Below are 23841 nucleotides of genomic sequence, written 5' to 3' on the forward strand. Positions count from 1 at the left end.
ATTTAATTCATTATTGTAAGTTATTGGTCGATTATTGCCTTCACCGTGTAACCCCCGACCAGATCTCTGGAATGACTTTACGTGATCTAACTTTGAACTGAGCCTCAAACCACAGCGGCTGCTCCGGCGAGGCGCTTGTCCCTTCCTTATTTACAGTATTGCGTCCTTACAGTAAAAAACAACTGCGTAGACATCGCCGTGAAAAGTATGAGGAAACAAGAACAACAACAACAAAAAAAAGGAGCTTCCTTTCTCTGCGGATCAATATCAGCGCAGCGGGAGCCGAACAGGAACCGACATCGACGCACTGTTGTGGAGCTGACCTTTCCCACTCTCCACGGGTCATACCTTCGCTCTGCCGAGGCGGTCAGCGGGCCAGCCGCTAAAGGAGCCCGCTAAATATTCTGCATACAAACCACACATGTGCCACATGTAGTCTCCACGCGTTTTTTTTTTTTTCCATTGTCACGAAGCAAAGCAGAACTTTATGACGAAAACAGCAGAGCAGAACAAAAAAGCAAAAACGTTTTCCCTTATTTTAGACTGACAAATATCAATAATATTAATTTAAAAAAAAATGTAGGCGGCGCGGCATTTGCATTGGCTTCTGGCAAATTTTCTTTGGGATCAAGAGGATCCTCCCTGGAGAGCCCACCAACCCGATTTTATTTACTGTACATGTGCTCTGCCAGCCAAGTAATGCGAGCAGCTTGTACAACAAGAGACAGCGTCGCCTGCAGTCAAGCATCTCCGTGAGGCAGGGCCACTTGCTGCTGCTGCTGCTGCTGCAGAGAGCCCCGGCCCGCCACGGATAACAAGTCCCCCAAGTCTGCGTATGCGCAACAAGGACGCAAACCACTTATTCCTACAGAAGCGTGCGCAAACGATCAGAACAAAACGGCATCAAAGCGACAAAAAATGCTATTTCCATTCTCCACCTATTTAAAGTCTTTAATTTCGGCCTACTTTGAGTATTCTCTAAAGAGCCATCTGTTCGAATAAAGAGGGGAAAAAAAAAAACATTTTTCTCCCCTGCAATTATGCTGAATCACAGCAGCTCAAAAACATGCACACCTCCAATCAAGCGCCGGAGCGGAATTAATAACATGAACTTTGGGAGACGTGCTCAACCAGCAGGTTTCATTCAGTTCAGTTGTGTTTACGCAAATCGTGACTTACAGCAGCTGCAACCTGAGGGAACTTTTACGCACACCCGGTTCATGCAGCTATGCAGGAAATCTGAATCAGCCTAAATAAAGTCCAGGTTTATTCTACTATTCTACTATTGCAGCCCAGCCCAGCCATGCAGGCCCACTTCAGATGCAATCACGAACGGTGCATTTTGATCCCAATATGATCCAAATAAATTACAAATATATTACAATCATGGTCAGCTGGTCAATTAATGCCAACTGCAAAACATATAAGCATATATGAGGACAAGCTGCTAGACAAACCGGGCTGTGTCAAGTTCAAGCTCAAACGTGCTCTGTTGTTGAGGCTGTGTTTGTAAGGAGCGGGATATTTTAAATAAACTCAGCAAGTAAATCCAAGGGATTTTAAACTGGTATGGTCACACAAACTCATCATGCTCGAGGTTGACTTCATTTAAAACTATAGAGGGGGGGAATAAAAGAGGCCCCAGTGTTTTTCCTGGAGCAATTTAGCTTTTCCTCCAAGTTAGCTTTTTAAAAGGAGCATGCACCCCCCAAAAAAAACGCATGCCCACTGTTTATAGAGCTCGCCAGCGTTGCACGCTCTGCAAACCTCCATGTTTGAGTTGAAACCTAAAACCTACTGAACATTTTTGAGAGGCCCTAATTAATGCGCAAAGCAGTTGCCCAAAAAAAAAAAAAAAAAACAACAACATCATGCAGATTCGCAACACCAAAAACACCAGCAGCCAGGCACGTTTTTTTCTTTTTTTTTTTAAAAGGATGACAAAAGGATTACTAAGCACTTGCAACACCTTTTTATTATATTTGTAAGCAGTAAAATTCTTATCACAATTAATGGAAGGAAACACCTCTTAAAACTTTGAACAGAAATTAGCACAGAACGAAACAACTGCCTGTGTTTTTAGCTCATCATTGTACATATTTATAGGTAAAGAAACATTCTTTTTATAAATACTGTTTCATCTGTAGCAAGTAAATACCATAATTTAATTACAAATGGATAAATATGGCAGCTGATATTTACAAAAAAAGAAATGGAAAGGATGTGTGGGTACAGAACAAACAAACAAACAAAAAAAAATTAAAATTAAAAAAAAAATGTTGGAAAAACGGCACAACAATTATTTGACCTCACAATCTTTCCAGATAGTGTTTTCTCTTTTTTTTTCTCCACAATTCAAACTTGCAAAGCACAAAAACATCACAAGTTAAGCCCCAGCAAACTAAAATATACATTCACGATCATGATTATTGTGGTCTGTTGGAGTTAGAAGGTTAACTTTGGCACTCTCTCCAGTTTATAGATGTTTTTTTTTTTAAGGATAGTACAATCAGTTTGCCTCAGGATCACAATAGTCAACATTATAGTACAGTTTTAATGGTAATATGTGCACTAAGATTCCAGTTAGAGAAACAGCTACCTGAAGGAACATCTATACACCAAAAGACATGACAAAACTACCACAACCAAATGGGAACGTGGAAGTTTTTTTTTAACTTCCTATTTACAGTATGAAACACACCCCCCACCAAATTTATTATACACATTTTCCTCTGCTGGTCATTATCGCCCTGCCTGGTTGGATAATGAAATAAAAAATAAATGGTATTGGGGGGGTTTTGTTTGTGTCCAAATAACAAGAAAATCCTGCGGAACGGGGCCAGTGCTGTGAAGTGAAATGTGTTTTGGCTTCGCTTTTTCGAGTTCAGTCCTACACATACCATTCACTGAAATTGGAGGACAGGCCACTGTGGCTGGTGGTGTTGTGTACAGCTGATGCTGGGGACAGGGTGGTGTTGCTTTGCGTCTCGGTGGTGGGGGACACCAGGCCCGGGGGTGTGGACGATTCGTAGCCGGAGCTCGCAGCTGGCGATGAGTCTGACGCAGATGGAGTGGATTCGTGGACCTGGTTGGATAAAAGGAATAAAGAGGTATTCAAGCATTGGAAGCATCAAGGGGGAAGAAAAAAAACAGATGTAGGCATTTGCAAACAGCTGCAAAATAAAAAAATTAAAAAACATGACTCAATACGATGGAAAACATAAGATACAACCAGAACTATGATGGGGTATATTGCTGCACACACACACACACACACACACACACACACAGTTCCCACAGGTGAGATGTTTACCTTCATGTGTTTTCGTAGAGAGCTGGGGTGTGTGTAGGACTTGTCGCACATTTTGCACAGATATGGCTTGTCCGACGTGTGAACGTGCATGTGTTTCTTTCGGTCGCTGCTGTTTGCGAATCTTCTGTCACAGCCCTCAAACTCACACTGGAACGGTTTCTCTCCTGCAGAAAGAAAACAACAAGCAGATGCATATATGAACTCAGATAATATTTACAACGAAATCGCCTCAGGCGTTGTTTGCGTGTGTGTGTGTGTGTGTGTGTTTGTGTGCGTATAACAACAAGACTTGTGCGTAAAATTCGAACGCAAAAGTTGAGCTGAAAGTTTATGCTTTTCATCCCAGCTGTGATTTTTAAAGTTAAGGTTTCTGATCTTGCTGAGAGTGTGGATAGAGGAGGAGGAGGAGGGGGCAGCTGAAAGACGTATTTAGCTTAAATAATGCGCATAGTGATTTAGGAAAGGGGAGGGAAGGCCTTACACGGAAGGCACGCCATTTGGTGCGAAGACAATAAAAACAACAAAAAAAAAAAATCTAATTAACACATGATCACTTTCATGTATCCCCCCCCAACAAAATGCGTCTAAACGCGGAAAAGAGTGGCTGATAATGGCCCCGTCTAGCACCTCAGCGCATATCAGAAGGGGCGCAAACAAAAGGCTTTCCCCCGCTGCTGCGATCCGCGGGAACGAGGCGCACAAGCCGAGTTCGAAATATTTAATTAATAAAGCGCGGATAAAAGCCGAAGCTACGAGGAGAGGAGCGCAGTGGAGGAGATAAGCGCTATTAAAGCGCGTTCGTGAACGAGCTGATGAGATTTACTACACCAGCCCGCCCGGGCTGCCCGGATGCGCACGCAAGGCGCTCCTACTGGTTCTCACTGACCCATTTCTACGACCGTTAAATAAAAGCAGCTTGGCTGCTTTAGGTGCAACCGAACCGAGGGGGAAATGTGTGCAACAACCCACCGGTATCATTATAAAAGGAGTAGAGTAAAACGGATAATCGCTGCTCCGGTTCTATGTTGTTACTTCGATGACTACTTTACCAGCCCAAAAATACTCGCTCTTAATCAGATGCTATTGTGGGTTTCTTTCAGCAAGACGCCTTCACACGGCTTGGAAATAAAAAAGCGCTCGCAGGCCAATGACAATTACACAGATCCTAATTGTTTAAATCAATTTGCAGGTAATTCGAGGCGGCTTTTCCCCCGTACATTGCAATCCCACAAATCCTACAAAGCGACGGTCTAAAACGGAGGGGCCTACCTGTGTGCGTTCTCTTGTGGATCTTCAAGTTCTCCGAGCGGGCGAAGACCTTGCCGCAGCCGGGGAACGGGCACGGGAAGGGCTTCTCCCCCGTGTGCACCCGAATGTGATTCACCAGTTTGTATTTCGCCTTGAACGGCTTGCTCTCCCGGGCGCAGTCCTCCCAGAAGCAGATGTGGTTGGTCTGCTCCGGGCCGCCGACGTGCTCCACGGAGACGTGCGTGACCAGCTCGTGCATGGTGCTGAAAGTTTTGTTGCAGCACTTCTTGGGGTTGCTCAGCTGCTCCGGGTCGATCCACTTGCAGATGAGCTCCTGCTTGATGCACTGCTGCCTCATGTAGCGGAAAAAGGCACCGGGGTGATGGTGATGGTGGGCTGCCATGTTCATGCCCATGTTCATATTCATGGAGCCGTACTGGTTGTGGAGCTGCGCGGCGGAGTACGGGTCGGTCCTGGGGCTGGAGACCTGGTGGTACTGCTCGGAGCGCCCGAACACCTCACCCGGCAGCCCGAGCCTCATCTGGCCGTTTAGGACATTCGGGGAACCGTGGGAGCCGTGCTGGTCGTGGATGCCGGGGAAGAGAATGTGGCTCTGAGTGTCTGTGTGGGAGTGGTGAAGGGACCCCGCCGTGGGGCCAAAAATAGCGTGCTGGCCGCTCGCCGGAGAGGATTCTCCGAAGCCGCGGCTGCGGAAGAGAAAGTCCCTGGTGGAGTTGAAGGGGGAGCTCGCGTACGACGTGACATGGGCGGCGTGGGCCCCCAGAGCCGCAGCGGGGTAGCCAGGCGCCTGGGTGGTGAAGGCAGAGCTCTGTCCCGGGGAGAGATCGTGGTTCAGCTTGAACGCACCCATGTGTGCGGAGTCTACAAAGCTGTTCTGCGCCAAACTCAAGTCTCTGTCCTGCATCTCGCTCGCAGAGTGATGCCTGGCAAACGAGCCCACTCCCAGTCCGGGGAACTGGTGGCCAGCATCCAGTAACATTATTTGTTGCTTTTCAAAACCAGCGCAGATTTCTTTCTTTCTTTTTTTTTTTAGTTACAGTAATTAAAAGAGAGGAGAGGAAAAAAAAGGATCAAATGTTGACGCGCACCGATGCAACTTCCAGCTTTGGAAACACCATATCAGGCGGGGATCGAAAGCGCCTCTCCGCTCATAACTAAAAGATACAAACTTAACTATCGATCAAATATTTTCGAAATTACTTGGGATCGAAAAATCCAAACGAAAGTGAAGGATTCCCTCGTGTCTTCTCCTCCTGACTACGACACTTGGGAAGAATAGGGAAAAAAAATACAGTTTGAATAAAACAATTATCTTACTAGACGTCTTCTGCGCACGCAGAGCGAAAGTGGTTGGACCATCTCAATAACAATGATATTAAAAAAAAAAAAAAAAAATCACCGAGGTCCAGTCTGGGAACGGGTTGTTTTCTATAGCTCGAGCTGAGCGCTTTATCGGCGGAGGGTCCCTGTTTCGCCGTGGACTGACTCTATCTCCTCTTCTGCCCCCTTTAACTGGAGCCCGTTCGCTCATTCCGCGCAGTCTCATTGGCTCCCGCGCCTCATCAATCCCAGGTGCCCCTCCAATGGCAGGTAGCGCTCTGGCGACTTAATAGCGCAACGCCATATTTCCAAGTAAACGATTACCGCCTACTTTTTAGGGGAGAAGATCTTCTCTCCTTTTTTTCCTGTCTCCCTGAGCTGGTTTAGTGGATCACGACCAGAGAGACGAGACCGTGTTGTTGTTGTTGTTTTTTCCCCCTTAAATAATAATATTCTGAGTGTTACGTTCTGGTCATGGCAGTGAATGAAAAACAATGTATTAGATAAGAAAATGATGATTTACTTATCTGATCCAGCCAACATGTGGCCGAGCAGCTTTATTTATTTATAAGTGCATTTAAAGTTTAAAAAGTCACGTCATAAGACGTCACCACGTACACAGACAGACAGACAGACAGACAGACAGACATAGATAGATAGATAGATAGATAGATAGATAGATAGATAGATAGATAGATAGATAGATAGATAGATAGATAGATAGATAGATAGATAGATAGATAGATAGATAGATAGATAGATAGATAGATAGATAGATAGATAGATAGATAGATAGATAGATAGATAGATGTTTTATGGCCAACATACAAGAAATAAAGCTTTTCCAGTAAAAATCCCCACAGTAGTGGCAGTATCATTCTGTGGGGGACATACCAGCGAGATACAGCGAGGTATCTATTTGCAAAAGTATTCACACCCCTTGAACTGTACTCAAGGGGTGTGAATACTCTTGAACATTTACATGTCAACACATTTTAAGTTTGACCCTCCAGACTCCATCCCCACGGTGACACATGGCGGTGGGGTCATGATGCTGAGGGTATGACGCCACACATAGATTCAGCTGGAACAGCGCGCGTGTGGCTCCGTGTGGAGGCCCGTGGTTTCCCAACTGTAACTGGGCCACGTCGTGGTTCTGCGGGTTTTGTTTTTGTTTACCCTACAAACCGCCGCCATACAACGCTGCTTCTGCTCCCTCTGCGGTTCTCACAGCCACCACACCAAATGAAGTCGCCTGTCATGGTGGTGAACAGCGAAAGGATCAAAGTCAGACCTCTTTGATCTCTAAACCTGAAGTTATTTTCTGGTTGTAAGATGTCTTATTTGTATATGTATAGATATTTTTTTTTGGTCCTACCCTAATATTTGCAACCTCGTTTGTTTCTAATTGTTTTTTTTTAAAAGCACTCGTTTTCCTGGCCACTCACCACTCAGCCTGAGCCGAAACAGTTAACACACAAGCCATACATCACAGCTGCTGCGCATACGCTCCCAAAAGCCAAAAAGGAAGTTTACTTACAGTTGCACCACATAAAAATCCACGCGGGCTCTCTTGTCCCGCACACAGCAACCCTCCGTCAGTCTCCACTCTGCGCACTCTGTGCGGCAAATAACGGTGAAAGCCTGGGGAAAGGCTTTTTTTTTTTTTTTTTTGTAAACTTTTTTTTTTTTCTCCTTTAAAATTGTGTGTCCTGGCTCCAAGTTATCGGAGGGGGAGACTGGGCCGCTGTGTGTGCGCCATTCTCCCAAGTCTATTTCAACCCGCACCACAGGAAACGCAGGAGCTGATCCAAGTTCAAAGTCACGTCTGCCGACCCCTATAAGAAGTTCTTTATTTTTGTGGGAAAACTACGGAGCATTCCCCAGATAGAGAGAAAAGCATAAAGAAAATTAAAAAAGAGAAAGAAAGGAAAAAGAAGAAAGAGAAGAGTGGGGGGGAAATCAATCGGAGAAGGCTGCAGCTCTCTTTTTAGTTGAGGGAAAAGAAAAAGGGGGTCTGGCCCATTGGAAAATCCCCCCCAAAGAGGCACTATATTACGCATTGAGACCCGACCTGCAGATGTGGCACATAAATCACTGGAAATATGAGTCAGAATATGAAGTGAGAGCTCACGGAGCACACTGACATGCCTCGGCGCTGCGTGCGGGAAACGCCATCAATAAAACCTACAATCTTGATCACATGAGGGGCGCTCCGGCTGCGTTATTATAAGGAGCGTTTCTCCTCTCTGTTACTCCGACAGTTTTAATATGCTGACACGCTGCAAGGTTACTTGTGTGGCTTCAGCGACCTTGTGTTTCATGGATGTTTGAACTCTGACCCGTTAAGACCACATATGCCGCCCCCCTTGACTCCTTTTGGGAAAATAACCCATTTTATGACAAAGCGTCTTTGTTTTAGAGGGAAAGAGAGGGTGTCTTATACCCCCCCCCCCCCATCTGACATCGTCATCTTTTAGGTGATGAAGGAACTATCAATTGAAGTCAATTGAAATTAACTTTTGTGATGTAATTTTTGCTAGGAAGGGGGCAAAATAAAGACATTGTGTGCGTAAATCATCAAGTCCAGTGGTAAATTTAACCAAAATCTGATTTTTTTTCCTTCCCCCTGTGTGTTTATGGATTGCTTCTACATTTATTGGGATTTGGGAAACAAAGCTTGCGGAAAAATCATAAACAGTGCTCCAGCTGCTCCTTTGTGTTTTATGGGCTCTAGAAGCGAAGCACTCTTTGGAGCTGATATAATTTATTTATGTATTTTACTACATTCCTGACAACAGATCCTACTGGGAGTGGGGGTGATTTTTTTTTTTTAGCAATTTTAAAATTTGAGGGGAGGGTGGATCCCATAATATAGTTGAAGTGAAATTAGAGGACAGCTTGTAATATTAATTAAAAAAAGCACAAATGTTTAGTGATTAACTGAACTTTATTTATTTATTGCACTCTGGCAGATTAAACCCTTCTTTGGATTTTTTTTTTTTTTATTAAGTTTATAAATAATTTTCAGCCCGTGGTGCGCATGCAACAGGCTTAAACTGTGTCAAGTATTTTCATAGAAATTTATGAATTTTAAAGTAATCTGATTACTTATTTTTTGGGGAAAAAAACCGTTTTGGACATGTTCCAATTTACAGCTTTCTCAGGTCCCACTCACCTCGCTGTTGCCACCTCGGCTCAACAGTTTTAAGGCTTGTTATTATAGTTCAGAAAAAGAAAAAAAAAACATCTTTAATAGGTGAATGCGGGGACGTATATGCAAAGTAGAAATTTGAGTTAAAGGGATAAAAAGGAAAACATTTTTTAATAAATCTAGTCCAAAGGGTTAAACCGGCGAGATTTTTTTCAGAGACAATATAAATTGAATGAGTAAAGAAACTTTATCAAAGCTTTGCCAATGCACCTACTGTAAAATATGATAAACGGAAGCATTGTAAAAACAATATATATAAATACAAGTTTATACCAGCTGTATGCTTTTCCTTACTTAACATTGTGAAGGGAAGCTTGGATGACATTAGATTCACACTTCATTATAATTAAGTATTAATAAAACAAAAACGTGTGTAAGCTGCTACAAAAAGCCAAGGAAGCCGCAGGGTTAAAGAAAATACCAAAACCTAGAGCGGGTAGAATCTCCTTTTTTCCCCCAATAATTCATTTCAATTGTCATATTTCCTTTAATTGTATTTAACCATATAATTTGTTTTTTTTTTTTCTCTGTTATTTATTTATTTATTAATTTAACGTCATGTTATTTTAATATTATTTCAGATTTTAAAATATCCCTCACACATTTATTTATTGATTGATTTATCGGTACATTCCCACACGTGCGCTCTGGTCATCGTGTATGTTTTTGATAGATCTTATTTACCAAAACGCGCTGAATATCAAATAAATAAACAATAATCATTGCTACTATGCTTCCACCCCCCCCCACACACACACACACACACACACACAAGTCTTACTATAAGTTTACACATCTTATACAAACACTGCTATCCGGCAGATGTAGTTATTTATTTAGGTTTATTTTAAAAATGTATTTCCTCGGCAGAATACTAGCGAGGCATTAGGAAAAACCAGCCATCGGGGTGAACTGGAATGCACTTGTCACGTAAACTGATATTTCGGTCATCCACACTCACCGACACCAGTAAACACACACACACACACACACACGCGCACAAAAAAGAGAGAGAGAGAGAGAGAGAGAGAGAGAGAGAGAGAGAGAGAGAGAGAGAGAGAGAGAGAGAGAGAGAGAGAGAGAGAGAGAGAGAGAGAGAGAGAGAGAGAGAGAGAGAGAGAGAGAGAGAGAGACGCACAGACCCGATCCGCTCGGTAACTTTGTGAGTACAACTTTTTGGAGTCAACAGCGATAAAGAGAGTGAGGGGGCGGAACCCTGCTGAGCCCCTGCGCTGAAAGACAGCCAATCGCTTCGTTCTCCTAACTGCCAGTCACCGAAATCCGTCCAATACCCGCAGTGCCATTTCTAAACTGTATTCCCCACTGTGTCCTCCAACTGTTGTATGTTCTGCCAATCGCTTGAGGACAGAGTGGGGAAAGGAGCAAGCAGAGTTAGAAGCCGGACAAAAGAACTTATAGAGCCCTTATGTACATATTTTCCTCATGTTTTAGAGCGCAAAAACAGCTGCGGTGAGCGCGGATGGACTTGTCTGTGTAAGTTATGGAGCCCCCTTTAAGCAAGAGGAACCCGGCGATAAGATTAGCGGATTTGGCAGCAACTCAGCCCCTTCCTCATCAGAATATGACAGGCTTCCCGGGGCTAGGGGGGCATCACCCTCTCTCCCACCATGCCCACCTCCACCCTGGGGAGCTGGGCAACGACCCCGGAGTGGCACTCACTCCATTTGGACCCGAGCACATGGCACAGACAAATGCTCTCAAACTTAGCCCGTCTCAGCACATTCAGAGCCATCCCGAAGCCCAGACCGCGACATCTTTCACTCCTGCTCAGACCACAGTGGGTTTCCCCGTGGCTCACCCCCACTCAGGCTACTCAAGCAGCAGGGACTTCATCCTCAGGAGAGAACTCTCAGCCTCTGCTATGCATGCACTTGGCGACCAGCATAGTTCCGCCTCCTCCCCTCATCACCATGGCATGTTCATCTCGCCAACAGGTGCTTACGGCCACGCGGAAAGTGGGGCCCATTCACTTTTTACTGGACTCCACGAGCAGGCGTCCCCGGGCGCCCACCACCACCATGCCCTCAACGGGCAGATGCGCCTGGGTCTGCCGGGGGACATCTACGGCAGGCCGGAGCACTTCGGGCACAGGCCGGAGCACTATGGAGCGTCCTCCCTGCACAGCTACAACTCCATGAACCTCAACGTCAACATCGCCGCCGCCGCTCCTCACGGAGCCGCGGGGGCGTTTCTGAGATACATGCGGCAGCCCATCAAGCAGGAGCTCATCTGCAAGTGGATCGACCAGGAGCAGAGCCAGAAGAAGCCCTGCTCGAAGACGTACAGCACCATGCACGAACTGGTCAACCACGTCACGGTGGAGCACGTCGGCGGACCCGAGCAGAGCATGCACGTCTGCTTCTGGGAGGAATGTCCGCGGGAGGGGAAGGCTTTCAAGGCAAAGTACAAACTGATCAACCACATTCGAGTTCACACGGGGGAGAAGCCCTTCCCGTGTCCGTTCCCTGGATGCGGGAAAGTGTTCGCCCGGTCGGAAAACCTCAAGATCCACAAGAGAACCCACACAGGTCGGTAAATGCTTCGCTGTGTCTAAAAACCCTCGAACAACCATGATCTGTGAGCTTATTTTCCCCGTGTTTGTGCGCGTCCTGAACAAACGGGTTGTGCGATCGCGCGTAATTGCGCACAGACGAAAGTAAAGTTATTTTTTTTTTTTAAATGCAAACAGTATTTAGAGACGTTATAAACATTAATCACCTCTATTCTGTAATATAAACTTTTCCCCCCGATTTACTCTTCCAGACGCCCGGAGTAGGCGTGAAAGGATTAGCGCACATGATTTGTAAAACGTGCTTACGTACATACTACTGCACGCGTAAATGTAATTGTCTTCTAGCGTGGGGCGCTTTACGCAAAAGCAGTGCAGTTAGACTTAGGGACGAAACAGAACGCTTGCACCTGAATGTAAAGCAGTCTATATGTCTGGATTGATCTGATGAGATACTTCTGTGTAAGAATTGGATAGTTTGTCTTTTAAAGGTGCCTTGAGGTGGCATTTGTTCAGAATAGTCATCATATACAGAAGCTGAATTAAAACTCTATATATCTAAGGTGATTTGATATTATGGTCCGCATCGCAACAACGGTGTGTTCTGACTGTGAGCAGTGTGTTTGGGTCTACAGGCAGGTAAAACAACCGCATAGCGAAGACAACCATGTAATAACTTTTTAACTATTTCTACCCGTCCTCTGAGTTTATTTTATTATTATTTTGTTGTTGTTTATTTTTGTAGGTGATAAACCTTAAACTAATTGGGGTTTCCCATTGCTATCCAAAAAGGGTGTTTTTTTTTAGTTAAAGTTTTAAAGTTATTTTTTTCTGGATTAACTTTCCACTAAAGAACTTTCAAGTGCTGTCCTGAACCTTTTATATTATTGGAGATTTTTTTTTTATTAGAAATACTTTCTGCCAAGTGACTTATTTTTTTAAACAACTTGTTTAATTTGTCTTAATTTTTTTCAGCTCTTCCCCTGAGTTTAATATATATATATATATATATATATATATATATATATATATATATATATATATATATATATATATATATATATATATATATATATAGTTTTATTTGTTTACTAATTATAGATTAATGTACCACTAATTGAGTTTGATTTTTCTTTTTTGTGTTTTGTTTGGTTTGTAGCTTGAATCTTACCAGACCAGTGGGGTTATAGGTTTAATTTATTTGTAATTATTATTATTATTTTGCCAAAAGCAAAGGGAGCCCTGCTACGTAACACTGACACTGATGAAAAGGTATAAAATATAAGCCCTCCCTTACATAGGCTTATATTGCAAGCATAAGAAGCTTGTGCCTTAGGAAAAGGAAGAAAATGCTACACAAGCGTCTCCTGGTGGTCTCTTGAGTGCCTCCCCCCTCTCCCAGCCACATGCAAACATGGAAAACCAGAAGGCCTGCAGGCAACGTTACACGTGTTCAACAGGGAAATGGAGCTTATATGTTGGGATAAGTGGGTGTGAAGCAGTGGATAGATGTTCAGTGACGGATACAATAGTTTATCTTTAAGACGTAATGCTGACGAGTTGTTTCAGTGGTTCCAGCGTTTATTTTCTGGGTTGGTCAGTCGACTTCCAGGCCCGCATGATGACTGTGTGCGTTTCTCATTTGTCCAAAGGAGAGAAGCCCTTCAAGTGCGAGTTTGACGGCTGCGACAGAAAGTTTGCCAACAGCAGCGACCGCAAGAAGCACTCCCACGTCCACACCAGTGACAAGCCCTACTACTGCAAGGTGCGCGGCTGCGACAAGTCCTACACGCACCCAAGCTCCCTGCGGAAACACATGAAGGTCCACTGCAAGTCCCCGCCGCCTCCCACCTCCACCAACGTCACCTACATCTCCTCCGCCAACCCCCTGGTGGCGGAGCACAATCTTTCGCCGGGCTCCGAAGTGCACCGGAACCGCTCGGCGAACCTCTCGCCGCAGGTCACCAACCTGAACGAGTGGTACGTGTGCCAGGGGAGCGGGGGGCCCAACCACCTGCACACGCCGTCCAGCGATGTGCCGACATCAGATTCGGACGAGGATGACTCTTTCAGAGGCTCAGACCCGAGGACGATGCTCTGATTGCTTGTTTACAACCTGGATCAGACTGTCCGACTCGTCGATGAGTTGACCCATTTATGAGCGTTGGCTACCAGAACCGAGAGATGCAGCCTAAGGCTAAAACCATCCAAATAGCATTGACACTGGGTACATTGCAGGCCCCCTAATAAGAGGAGGAGATTTCACGGAGGTGACCCCATGACCTTTAAACTATATATATATATATATATATATATATATATATATATATATATATATATATATATATATATATATATATATATACATACACATTGAACACAGAACCTTAAGTCAGACTTTATCTTTAAAGAACACTTTTTTAAAAACTGCACTGATGTTATAGACACATTTTAGCACATTCTTACATTTTGACTCAAAATTGCATTTTTTTACATGACCATATTTCTCATCATCTCACACTAGGAAGGGAAAGCCTCACAAATGACAACAAGCTGTTATCAGAAAGAAGAAACGAGAGAGAAAAAAAAAAATCCTGGTTTTGGCAAAAGTGATCAACCCAGTGTCTGAACTGTGCTGATTTTTTCAGATTTATAAAAATACGTCTTATACGGGATTTTTGTTTTTGTAATATTTAAGAACTATTTAAGACTGTATTTTATGCAAACACACACACCTACACACAAGCGTAATGCTCATTTAAAGAGTCCAGTTTAAAAAAAAAAAAAGTCCCCTGAGACCCTAAAAATGTCGACTCTGTAAGGATTTGTAAATATGTAACTGTACCGATGCTTGTGAATGTTGTGTAGTTTTAATGATGGAGGGGTTTGTTTTGTACATTGTAACTTATTTGCTGGTGTCCGTGTTGTTAACTGGAATTACAGAAACACCAAAGAATCCTATTAATAATAATAATAATAATATTAATAATATCAGTTTTGGTGGTGTAAAGAGCCCTACTGATGTTGAGGAATTTTTATTTCTTTTTTCTTTTTTTTTTTGCAAATTTATGTTAAACTTTTTCTTAAACCCGTGCTCTGTAAAAGATGAAACCATCTACCTGGATAGGCCGTGAAATGTGAAAAAAGTCCCTGCTCTCGCATGCCTTTTGTAGTGATGTGTCTTTCATATTGAGGTGCATGATGCCAGTGGACGGTGTGGCTTAAGGACAAAAAAAAAAAGAAAAAAAAAGAGAGAGATATAAATCAGTTATGGCTGTGCAGACCCTTGATGTTTCAGATTTAATTTACAACACAAAACTCTTGGTATATTTAATAAAAACAGTCAGGAGGAACACAGTAAGCAAGTGTGGAATGTTTGCAATCGAACCCGAAAACGATTGTAATGGTTATTGCGGGTTCATTAAGAGGTTTAAGGAGGTTGTACCCCTCTTATTTAATAGCCTGTTTAACTTTAATTAGGAGCATACAAACCACCAGTCTCAACAGAAACGGGGAAAGCTGACTTAGCTGCCTTATTCTCTTCAACATATTCCCAGAAACAGGCCCAACAGGCCAAGGAGGGCTGATATAAACTAATCACCGAGCTAATGGGAAAACTTATAGCCCCCTAATGGCGCTAGTTCCTGAAAAGGCTGACACAAAGCGACTGAGGCATGAATCATTCATGGGAAAAATAAAAGATAAAAAGATATCTGACAATAAGGAAAGCCTTGTATAGAGTGTATGAAAAAGTGTGTGTGTGTATGTGTGTGTGAGGGGGGGGGGGGGGTAAAGCTAGGTTCCCTTCTTATTTCCTCCATTAAAGCGCAGGCTCTCACTTTCAAAGACTTGCCTGTCCAGTCTATAGAATGAAAATTGACCAACGCCTGGTTTGTGCGAGCACTTCAAAGCTTCTACTTTCTCAGGGGGGACGCTTTGACAGCCCTGCACGCCGCGTTAGGATTTCTATGGCAATCGGGCAGCGAAACACTCTCATTTCAATACGTCCGTTTGCGCTAACTGCCACTAAATGGAGTCCAATCAAAGCACGGATGGGATGGAATGGGAATGGGAATGCCCCCAACCCCTTTTCTCCAGAAGCGCTCGTTGACCCTGGCAGGTAGACGACACCGACACCCAAGCTGAAAACTTTACAGAGTTATGACAACAAAAGAAATCCATGAAGGAACATTGTATAACAATATGAAACATGATCAAAAAAAGGGAAAAAAAACAGCTCTCCTGCCTCAGGTCGGCGTGGATATTTTAATGAGGACTACAAACTATCTTAAATATTCATATAGGGCCCAAGATAAGATTTGTTTGTTGGTGGAAAGGAACTGCTTGAAACGCCAATCTCTGCATGCTTTCCTAAGAAGGTTTTGATCAGTTTGACTAAACATAAGAGGAGGGAGAATGTACCACAATGTCTGACTTTTCTGGTCACCTGCAGGCAACACGAGGCAGCAGTTTCAGAGCGGCAGAGGTGTCACATAGGGTTGGGGTGGTGGGCTTTTAAATAGCAAACTTCAGAAATTAGCTGGCACCTTTTAAAGAGCTGCAAAAAATATATGGGTATTTAATCATCTAATTTGTAAATATGATCTGGTCTTTTTTCCTTCTTGACATGTCTGTCATTGACTTCTGATCCTGCTGCCTCCTCGATATTTACCATAACAGCTCAGTGAACCTTGGTGCGTTAGCTACAGTTTCATAGCAGTTTTATGTCAAAACTAAGTATTTCATATGAAACAGTAGAAACCCTCGCATGCCAACGGCATCACTATTTAGATTTAAAAAGAAAAAAAGAGGTATTTTCAAGTTGTGATCATTAACTTTTGCAAATGCTGAAAAAATATTTTAAGAAATCAAATAGGCTGATTTCTGGTATATAGGTTCTAGGAAACATGAAGCTGTGCCTACAATGTGAAATTCTGCCATAGCAACATGGGAGAGGACGGGGCTACGTGATTCCCTGGGATCAAACGTAACGCAGACCTTTAGCCGAGGGTAGAGCGGTGTGTACTTTCGGTCATAATGAGACAGTCTCCAAACCAAAATCACAGACAGTTCCCAGTTAAATTTGCAGGGATCTGCAGAAACAAGTGCTTCAGCACAGTGAGGATATTTCTTATTTTTCAGTGTACTGTTCTGTTTAAATACTGAGCTGCAAGTCACATCTACTGAATCAAGTCCTATGTTATATGCACATTTAAAAAAAAAATACACAACCCAAGTTATATCCAATGACGGCTAATAATCATCGACTTTTATCGCGGGTGGTGGGGATGGGGGCAGTGTTAAGAGTGTAAAACATTAGTCAGCAAATCCAGGACATTATTTTATGAAGAAATAAGTAAATGAAGGGAGAGAGAGTGAAGGAGGAATAAACTTGAATAAAACTAAAGAAAGGAAATTTAAAAAAATGTAATATAAAAATAAATAAATATAATGACTGAAGTTTTAGTACATGGGTTTAAAATTTGGATTATGGAAATATCATCAATAGTTTAAATTAGCTCCTGTTTAATTTACTAATTCTAACCCCTATTTGGTGCCTATATTGGCCTTTTGTCCCTTTCTGATCTACATTGGACCTGTAAACAAATCATTTCGTGTTGATGTACTTGAACCATTCCATCTGAGTTGTTTTTTTTATCATAGGTGCTAAATGGAATAACCAGGATAATAGACATAAAAAGTTATAAAAATACAGCAAAACTCACAAATAATCATATTTAAACCCCGTATTGTTATCTATAACATATCTATTACACTGTATTTCCATTCATTTGGCTTCTGATCTCTGTTTGGACCTACTGACTGTAACCAGTTGCTTGTGCATATTATTTATAAACTTTGAGTAAGAAATATGGAAAAGTGCTTCAATCATCAGCTGTCACGGCAGGTAGGAATGGGCATGTGTTTGGTAGGAAGAGTGTGAATAAGAAACAAGCAAAAGTGCAAAAGTACAAAATGGGGATGGGACAAATTCCCCAGGTTACTACTGCAGTTTTGTAAGCGGGTGATAAATATTTCGAAGTCTGCTGTTTGATTTTCCTCCCCCCTCCTGAGAGGTAAATGAAAAAAACTTTCAGGAATGGTGAGGACATGGAAAAAAATTGTGCAACCCTAAATTATTTTTCAGTTTTTAAAAAAAAACAAAAAAGAAAAAAAAAATACACAATCAGGGTCAGGCGCCCCGCTGCCCTACCTAATAAGACCTGAAATGAATCCAGAAATCCCGGCCACCCTCCTTCCCCCAAACGCGCACACCCAAATTCTCAGTGGGCCCCCCTCGTGAGGCCGCCCCTCACAAAACTTTCTGTAGCCGCCCCTGTAAATAGGTAATGGCCCTCAAAAGGAGAGGAGCTTCTGTTTGGAAACAGACGCTCCAAAATAAACACGATGGAAAATAAGCGGAGACACTCCGCCGGCCGCATTAAAAGGAGGGGGACTTAATAAAAAGGAGTGAAGCAGTCACCCCTCAGCGAGAAACGCTTTGAAGTAGAACTTATTATCTGAGGAATACTTTTTGGGTTGTCCTAACGACGCTGCTGAATGGGAAAGGCGCTCCTTTTGTCAGCGATTTGTTCTCCTTTAGTGGGATGTCCGTGGAAATCACTTACATGGGCCACCTTAACATATACTGCCTGCAAATCAGTAACTGGCAAGAGTCAGACATGCAGACGCCACTTTGGAGGGGACAAAGAGGGGGGGGGGTGGGTGGGGGGGGGAGGAGTAGCGGGGGTTGAATAAAAAAAAAAGAGGGGGTCCCAGTGAGAACGGTGCATGCTTCTCAATTGCGCCCTTTAAAGGGGTTGAGCGATAATTTCTCAGACGAGCGTGGACGCAAAACAAACGCGGACTTGTCAGCGTTTACAAGCTTTATCCATCACCTGAATGCCGCCGGCACAATGCGCACAGGAGTCGCATGTGAAGCGATGACAAAAAAAGTTAAAAAGCGTCCTCCGGGTGTGTGATCAGAGAGCACCTTGCGGCCGGGGACGGCTCACTTCTCCGGGGAATCAGAATTTAATCGAGAAGAAATCAGAACAATATTGTTTTGTCGTTATTTTTTTTATTTTATTTTTTTAAAACTTTTTTAGGTAATTAGAAAGAAAGGAGGACGTCTTTCCACCGTAAACCTCCAGATTCCAAACTGCAACACCCTGTGACAGCTCTGGCCACACAATCAAGTCACACGTTTGCTGATTCTTACAGAGTGAAAACTACGAAAATCGAGTGATAAACGGAACCCAAGGCCCCTGGAAATGAGAGAGGGAGAGAGAGAGAGAGAGAGAGAGAGAGAGAGAGAGAGAGAGAGAGAGAGAGAGAGAGAGAGAGAGAGAGAGAGAGAGAGAGAACAGGGGCCTGAGTTTAATCAATATTTAGCCAACTCCTATTAGCAGAATAAAGCGGATCTCTTCACGCCTTTGCAATAAGGTTTCACACTGTAAGACAAATTTAGTCAACCAGATAAGAGAGGGGGAAAAAAGGAGGATTGCGCAGGAGTTGCGCTTTTAAAATAATAATCAGTGTGCGTCAACCTGTGCGGAAGTACACGCACAACTACACCTGCTTGTCTTTCTGTTTGTTTCATACTTTCATTTTCTCACAAACCCCCATTTTTTTTCTCCAAGATTTTCTCGGACACTCATTTGCCTTCGAGACGTTTGGCCAAAGTTCTCTCCGCCTCTACCTGGGGGAAGGTGTTGTGTTTCACGAGAAAGCCCGAAAACAAGGCAGTCCAGTTGCCTTTGGAAAACTCGCCCCACAAAAAACTTTCTGTCCGGACTTGATCCCTCTCTTCCTTTCTTTCTTCCGTTCTCTCTCTCTCTCCCTCTCTCACTCCCTCTCTCTCTCATCCATCGGAAGCCAGGCGCAGGTTTGGGGAGACTGCTCCGCGCAAAGTCAGTCTGGAGTTTTTTTGTTGTTGTTTTCTTCCTCTCCTCCTCCTCCAATGCTCGGCAGCCTGCAGGGGATAATTTGGTCCTCAGGTTTAGGATGCGGGTTTGACGGAGGGTTTTGAAGCCTTTGAAGACCGTTTTGGGAAAGAGACTTGCTGTTTTCCCGTCCTTCTTTCGTCGGATGTCTACAGGGGGAATGTCGCGCCTCTGCACAGCCCCAGCCTCAGCAGCTGGGCTTTCACCTATTAGCCCCGATGTGTTTCCCGAAGGAGCGCCAGAGTTCCTCATCTGAAAAAAAAAGGCTCCGAAGGAAGGGTTTCTTTTTTTTTTTCTTCTTTAAATGGAATGTCATTAAATTAATTATACTGAATGCAAATCTTTTTCTTTATTGTTTTTCAATTGTCTTCTTCAGTTATCAAAGCCGTCTGAAGGTGTCATGTAAATATAGGCCTGTTTGGATAATACATTTTATCCCGTTTGATATGAAAGGAAGGTACCTTTAGGCCAGGGGCGTTGATAGACTAGACTGCAAATGAAAAAAAAAAAGCAACATTTTAGGAAAGTAACTGAAAACATGCTGTACTGCTCTATTTAGGATCTAAATCACAAGCTTTAAAGTCTTCCTGCGTCTCGCCTGAGCCCTATACAGAGTTGAAGTTTACATTTTGACTTATTTGTGGCTTCCAACATGTTTCCTTGATTTTTCTGACCTTCACAATGCAATCCCATCTGCACAAACAATACAGTGCACGATCCTTTGGTCCCTCCCTCATTCTTTATATTTTCTATGAGTAGTGGGCCTCTCTTGTAATCTCTAAAAGTTGATCTTTGAGCACTTGGACAAATCACAGCCCTAGTAAGACGGGTCTTGGCAGGGCCCACGCTTTAGTCCTCTTACGCGTGATTTTTCTGTGTTGAACATTTAAATTATATATATATATATATATATATATATATATATATATATATATATATATATATATATATATATAGGGGTGGACAACAGATAAAAGCACAACTCTTCCTCTGGCTGCAACCATCTGATATATATATATATATATATATATATATATATATATATATATATATATATATATATATATATATAGATAGATATATATATATAGATATATATATTAGATAAAACTCTCAACGTAATTTAGCAAATACTTTTAATATGTATTAAAATAAAAAAATGTGTGCAAGAAAACAATTAAACAACTAGATTTAAAGAGACAGAAAGGCTGTTTCAAGACATATTAATCATTCATTCTCTGAAGTAAATAGCTCTCCAAAGACTGGTGACAAAAACGTCAAGCTTTAAAAGAACATTTTAGATCCCGTATTTAATCAACCAGGAGAAAAACGTTCTTCTCTGTGATTGCCATCGCTGTCGGAGGAGCAGCTTTGTTCCTAACCTGTAACTCTCACGTCATAAATTGTGTTAACAACCCTTTTTCGTTTAATCTGATAAAGCTTGAGTTTCACGAACACAGGGGCTACTTCGCAGTCCTGCACTGCTGTTCAAAGGAGCGTGATACATCACTCAGAGCCTGACATCAAATCTGGTGACTGGGTAACATCTGTGGGGGTACGTACACTTGGTGCCGCTCCAAAAAGCCCCATCCCAGGACTGGGAGCCGCTCCAAGGCTGCAGGTGAGGGAGGGCAAGGTCGTCCACGGACAGCCGCATGAGCCAGCCGCCGCCGTACCTTGGCCCTATTATGTGGCCCACCGGCCAGAAAGTAGAAAAACTAAAGTGCGGATGAGCGCGAGCATGCTTCCCCCGGCCGTCTCTTATTGAATGACAAGGCTTTCCTAAAAGCCTCTAAATGCAGGATGTAGGCTTCAGCGAAACTTGGAGAGTGGGGATGAGAGCGGGTGGAGGGAGATGGTCAACTACTCCATCAAAGTGCAGCAGATGGACTTTTTAGTGATCTGTATTCTGATTTGTGCCCAGAGATGTTGCTGGTTACATGATACCAGACAGGACATGAGGAAACAGCTTCCCTCCTGGCAGCTTCTATGACTTTTGCGACCTCTTGATTTTTTTAAAAAATGCGGCTCCGCAGCTTAAATAGGTAAAGAATGCCTGGATGTTTAGATCCAAGCATTTTTTTTTCTTTACACACGTGAACACCTCATTTTAGCAATTATGCTTTATATAAAGCAATGCAAAAGTATTCATACCCCACTAACGTTTTCACATTTTGTCTGATTACATCCACATACTTTAGTGTACTTTAGTGTTGGGAATGTATGTTGGGCCCAGCCACGGGAGGGAACAAGAACTGAACCACTCACACAGAAAAACAAAAAAACAAACAAAGACACCGATAAAAAAAAAACGTTGAATTTCAGAACGCGCAGCATTTAACCCACTTTTATTTCACAGCTCTGAGGAAGAAGGACCTCCTTACATTCTCCATGACACCACAGAGCTGCGAAACTCTGTGCAAAGCAGCATTTCTTCCCCTTTGCCCGCAGCTCTCAGCGGGCTGCATTGGGGTGGGGACATGGATCCTTAAAGAAACCTTGGATCCAGAGAAAAGTATGGCCAGTTGTTGGTGTATTTGATGACTGTACCCCAGCCAAAAATAAGACTAGCCACCTGAAACTGGCTCTCTGAGCTCCTGCATAAAGAATCTGATCCAATGTTCTTATAGATTCCTTGCAAATTGTAGTCCAAGGGGTTTGAATCTGACCCAATCTGTATGATCTGATTGAATTTGACTTTGGAAAGCGCCTTGAGATGACACGTTTCATGAATTGGCGCTATATAAATAAAATTTAATTGAATTGAACACTTTTGCAAGTCACTGCAAACAGTGCCTATGTCTAACACACGGGTCCGTTTACACACCGAAGCAACGGTGCACTGCAGCTCTTCATAAATAAGGATTACCCTCACCATCATGGTCCTGGGTAATGTAATTCAAATCCACGCTTCTCTCTCTCCCCCCCGCTCTCATATCTTCAAACGTATCTGCGTTTGAGGAAAAAACTACTTCAGCCGCGTGGAGACAGACCACCATTTTATTTTTCTCTTTCCTCGCGATCGGCCATCTGCATTGTGGGACGAAGATTGGTATCGGAGGCGGGTTCGGAGGGAACTGTGTGCCTGCAACATCAGAGGGCTGGCCCCCTGAATGCGTCTGGGTTTAGTGCGAGAAAAGGTCAGCATCCAGAGAGGGGACAAATCCCTCTTGCACAGCTAGGAAAGGGGGAAGACGAGGTCTCTTTGGGGACAGGGAAAAAGGCTTATATCTGGATAAGGGATAGAAAACTTGAGCGAGGCGAACTCAAGCATGAGTCATGGAAATAAATGAAAGACAAGAGGCCACAGGGTGGACAGCAGATAAAAGCACAACTCCTCCTCTGGCTGCAACCATCTGACTTTCACCACAGCTGAACCACCACCTATTCACCGTGGACAAAGTGGTGGAGTTGGTTACCACTCAGCCTTTGCTTCCAGGTTCTCTGTAAGAGCTTTAATCCAGTGTGATAAGCCAGCAAAGTGACTGCAAAGAATTCCTTGCGGAGACACCTCGGCTTCTTCGAGCACGTGGAGCCCAGGCCTCCCCTGACTTCACACAGATGTCTGCGTGCAGCCCCGAAACATCTTAGGCGTCACACCCACTCACTGCTCGCCGACGTGACTTTGGCAATGGCAGATATGCCTCTGACTGTCCAATGGAAGCAAATGTGGCGTCTTGATGTTTCCAACTGACCAGGGATAAGCCAGAGAGGGAAATATGGTCGGCTGGGCAATGGGATTGAGATACAAGGGTATCCATCTGGCCCAGAGCTTCAAAGAGCCGTGGGCTCAGTCTGGTGAGGCCCCAGATGAGGCTTAAGGCATGAAATGATTGAATGCCGAGATGACTTTAGGTGTTACTGCTGTCCACACAAGCAATCATCCCCTCACCAACTACTCGTTTTTTTTATTTTATTTTTCACTGCTGAATGCACTTCTGGTTCTAAAACATTTTGTTTGTAAAGGAAAAAAATAAAAATCTAGGCACGGGCTGGTATGAGATTCTCATGTTGTGGTAACCTTGAGTTGGTGAAGGAGGATTTTGCAGCCTGCAGTTGCTGCTTAACAGATGTGCTACTCAGAGACTTTCCATCTCTTTAAAGCCAATGGTGTCATTTTTGATGGAGCTTTGTTCAGAGACTTTGGCCTCTTTTTTCCCCCAATATCTTCTGTTGAGTAAAAGAGCTGCTAAATGTATTTACCGATTCTCCTGAAAAAGGGAAAATGCATGGAAAAAGTTACCAGAAT

At 43.4% G+C, this 23841-nt stretch overlaps 2 protein-coding genes and 1 long non-coding RNA gene across 5 annotated transcripts in view; 1 reads left to right on the forward strand and 2 right to left on the reverse strand.

Moving 5' to 3' along the window:
• LOC118563703 overlaps nucleotides 1–8006 on the reverse strand; it is a 99740-nt gene extending 91734 nt beyond the window's left edge. For all 3 annotated transcript variants that reach the window (XR_004931365.1, XR_004931367.1, XR_004931366.1), the window contains exon 1: nucleotides 7443–8006. This is a non-coding gene — a long non-coding RNA (uncharacterized LOC118563703). The remainder of the gene's footprint in view (nucleotides 1–7442) is intronic.
• On the reverse strand, nucleotides 1950–6206 carry zic2a (zic family member 2 (odd-paired homolog, Drosophila), a). The gene is made up of 3 exons (XM_012864483.3): nucleotides 4583–6206; nucleotides 3314–3477; nucleotides 1950–3085 (listed from the first exon to the last, which is right to left on the reverse strand). Exons 1-3 carry the CDS (start codon nucleotides 5559–5561, stop codon nucleotides 2891–2893), a joined length of 1338 nt encoding a protein of 445 aa, XP_012719937.1. The 5' UTR covers nucleotides 5562–6206; the 3' UTR covers nucleotides 1950–2890.
• Nucleotides 8007–10440: 2434 nt separating the features above from the next.
• On the forward strand, nucleotides 10441–14999 carry zic5 (zic family member 5 (odd-paired homolog, Drosophila)). Its single transcript, XM_012864254.3, has 2 exons — nucleotides 10441–11665; nucleotides 13299–14999. Exons 1-2 carry the CDS (start codon nucleotides 10618–10620, stop codon nucleotides 13745–13747), a joined length of 1497 nt encoding a protein of 498 aa, XP_012719708.1. The 5' UTR covers nucleotides 10441–10617; the 3' UTR covers nucleotides 13748–14999.
• Nucleotides 15000–23841: the final 8842 nt, after the last annotated feature.

Source organism: Fundulus heteroclitus, chromosome 7 (genome assembly GCF_011125445.2).
Source record: "Fundulus heteroclitus isolate FHET01 chromosome 7, MU-UCD_Fhet_4.1, whole genome shotgun sequence".
NCBI classification, from domain to species: domain Eukaryota; kingdom Metazoa; phylum Chordata; class Actinopteri; order Cyprinodontiformes; family Fundulidae; genus Fundulus; species Fundulus heteroclitus.

What these genes read in the sequence shown, in the direction of transcription:
- zic5 (XM_012864254.3), top strand. Translation starts at nt 10,618, where the DNA reads ATGGAGCCCCCTTTAAGCAAGAGGAACCCGGCGATAAGATTAGCGGAT. An exon ending in CCACAAGAGAACCCACACAG is followed by an intron (nt 11,666 to 13,298) that starts GTCGGTAAATGC and finishes ATTTGTCCAAAG; the next exon opens with GAGAGAAGCCCTTCAAGTGC.
- zic2a (XM_012864483.3), bottom strand. Translation starts at nt 5,561, where the DNA reads ATGTTACTGGATGCTGGCCACCAGTTCCCCGGACTGGGAGTGGGCTCG. An exon ending in CCACAAGAGAACGCACACAG is followed by an intron (nt 3,478 to 4,582) that starts GTAGGCCCCTCC and finishes TTCTTTCTGCAG; the next exon opens with GAGAGAAACCGTTCCAGTGT. An exon ending in CTCTACGAAAACACATGAAG is followed by an intron (nt 3,086 to 3,313) that starts GTAAACATCTCA and finishes TTATCCAACCAG; the next exon opens with GTCCACGAATCCACTCCATC.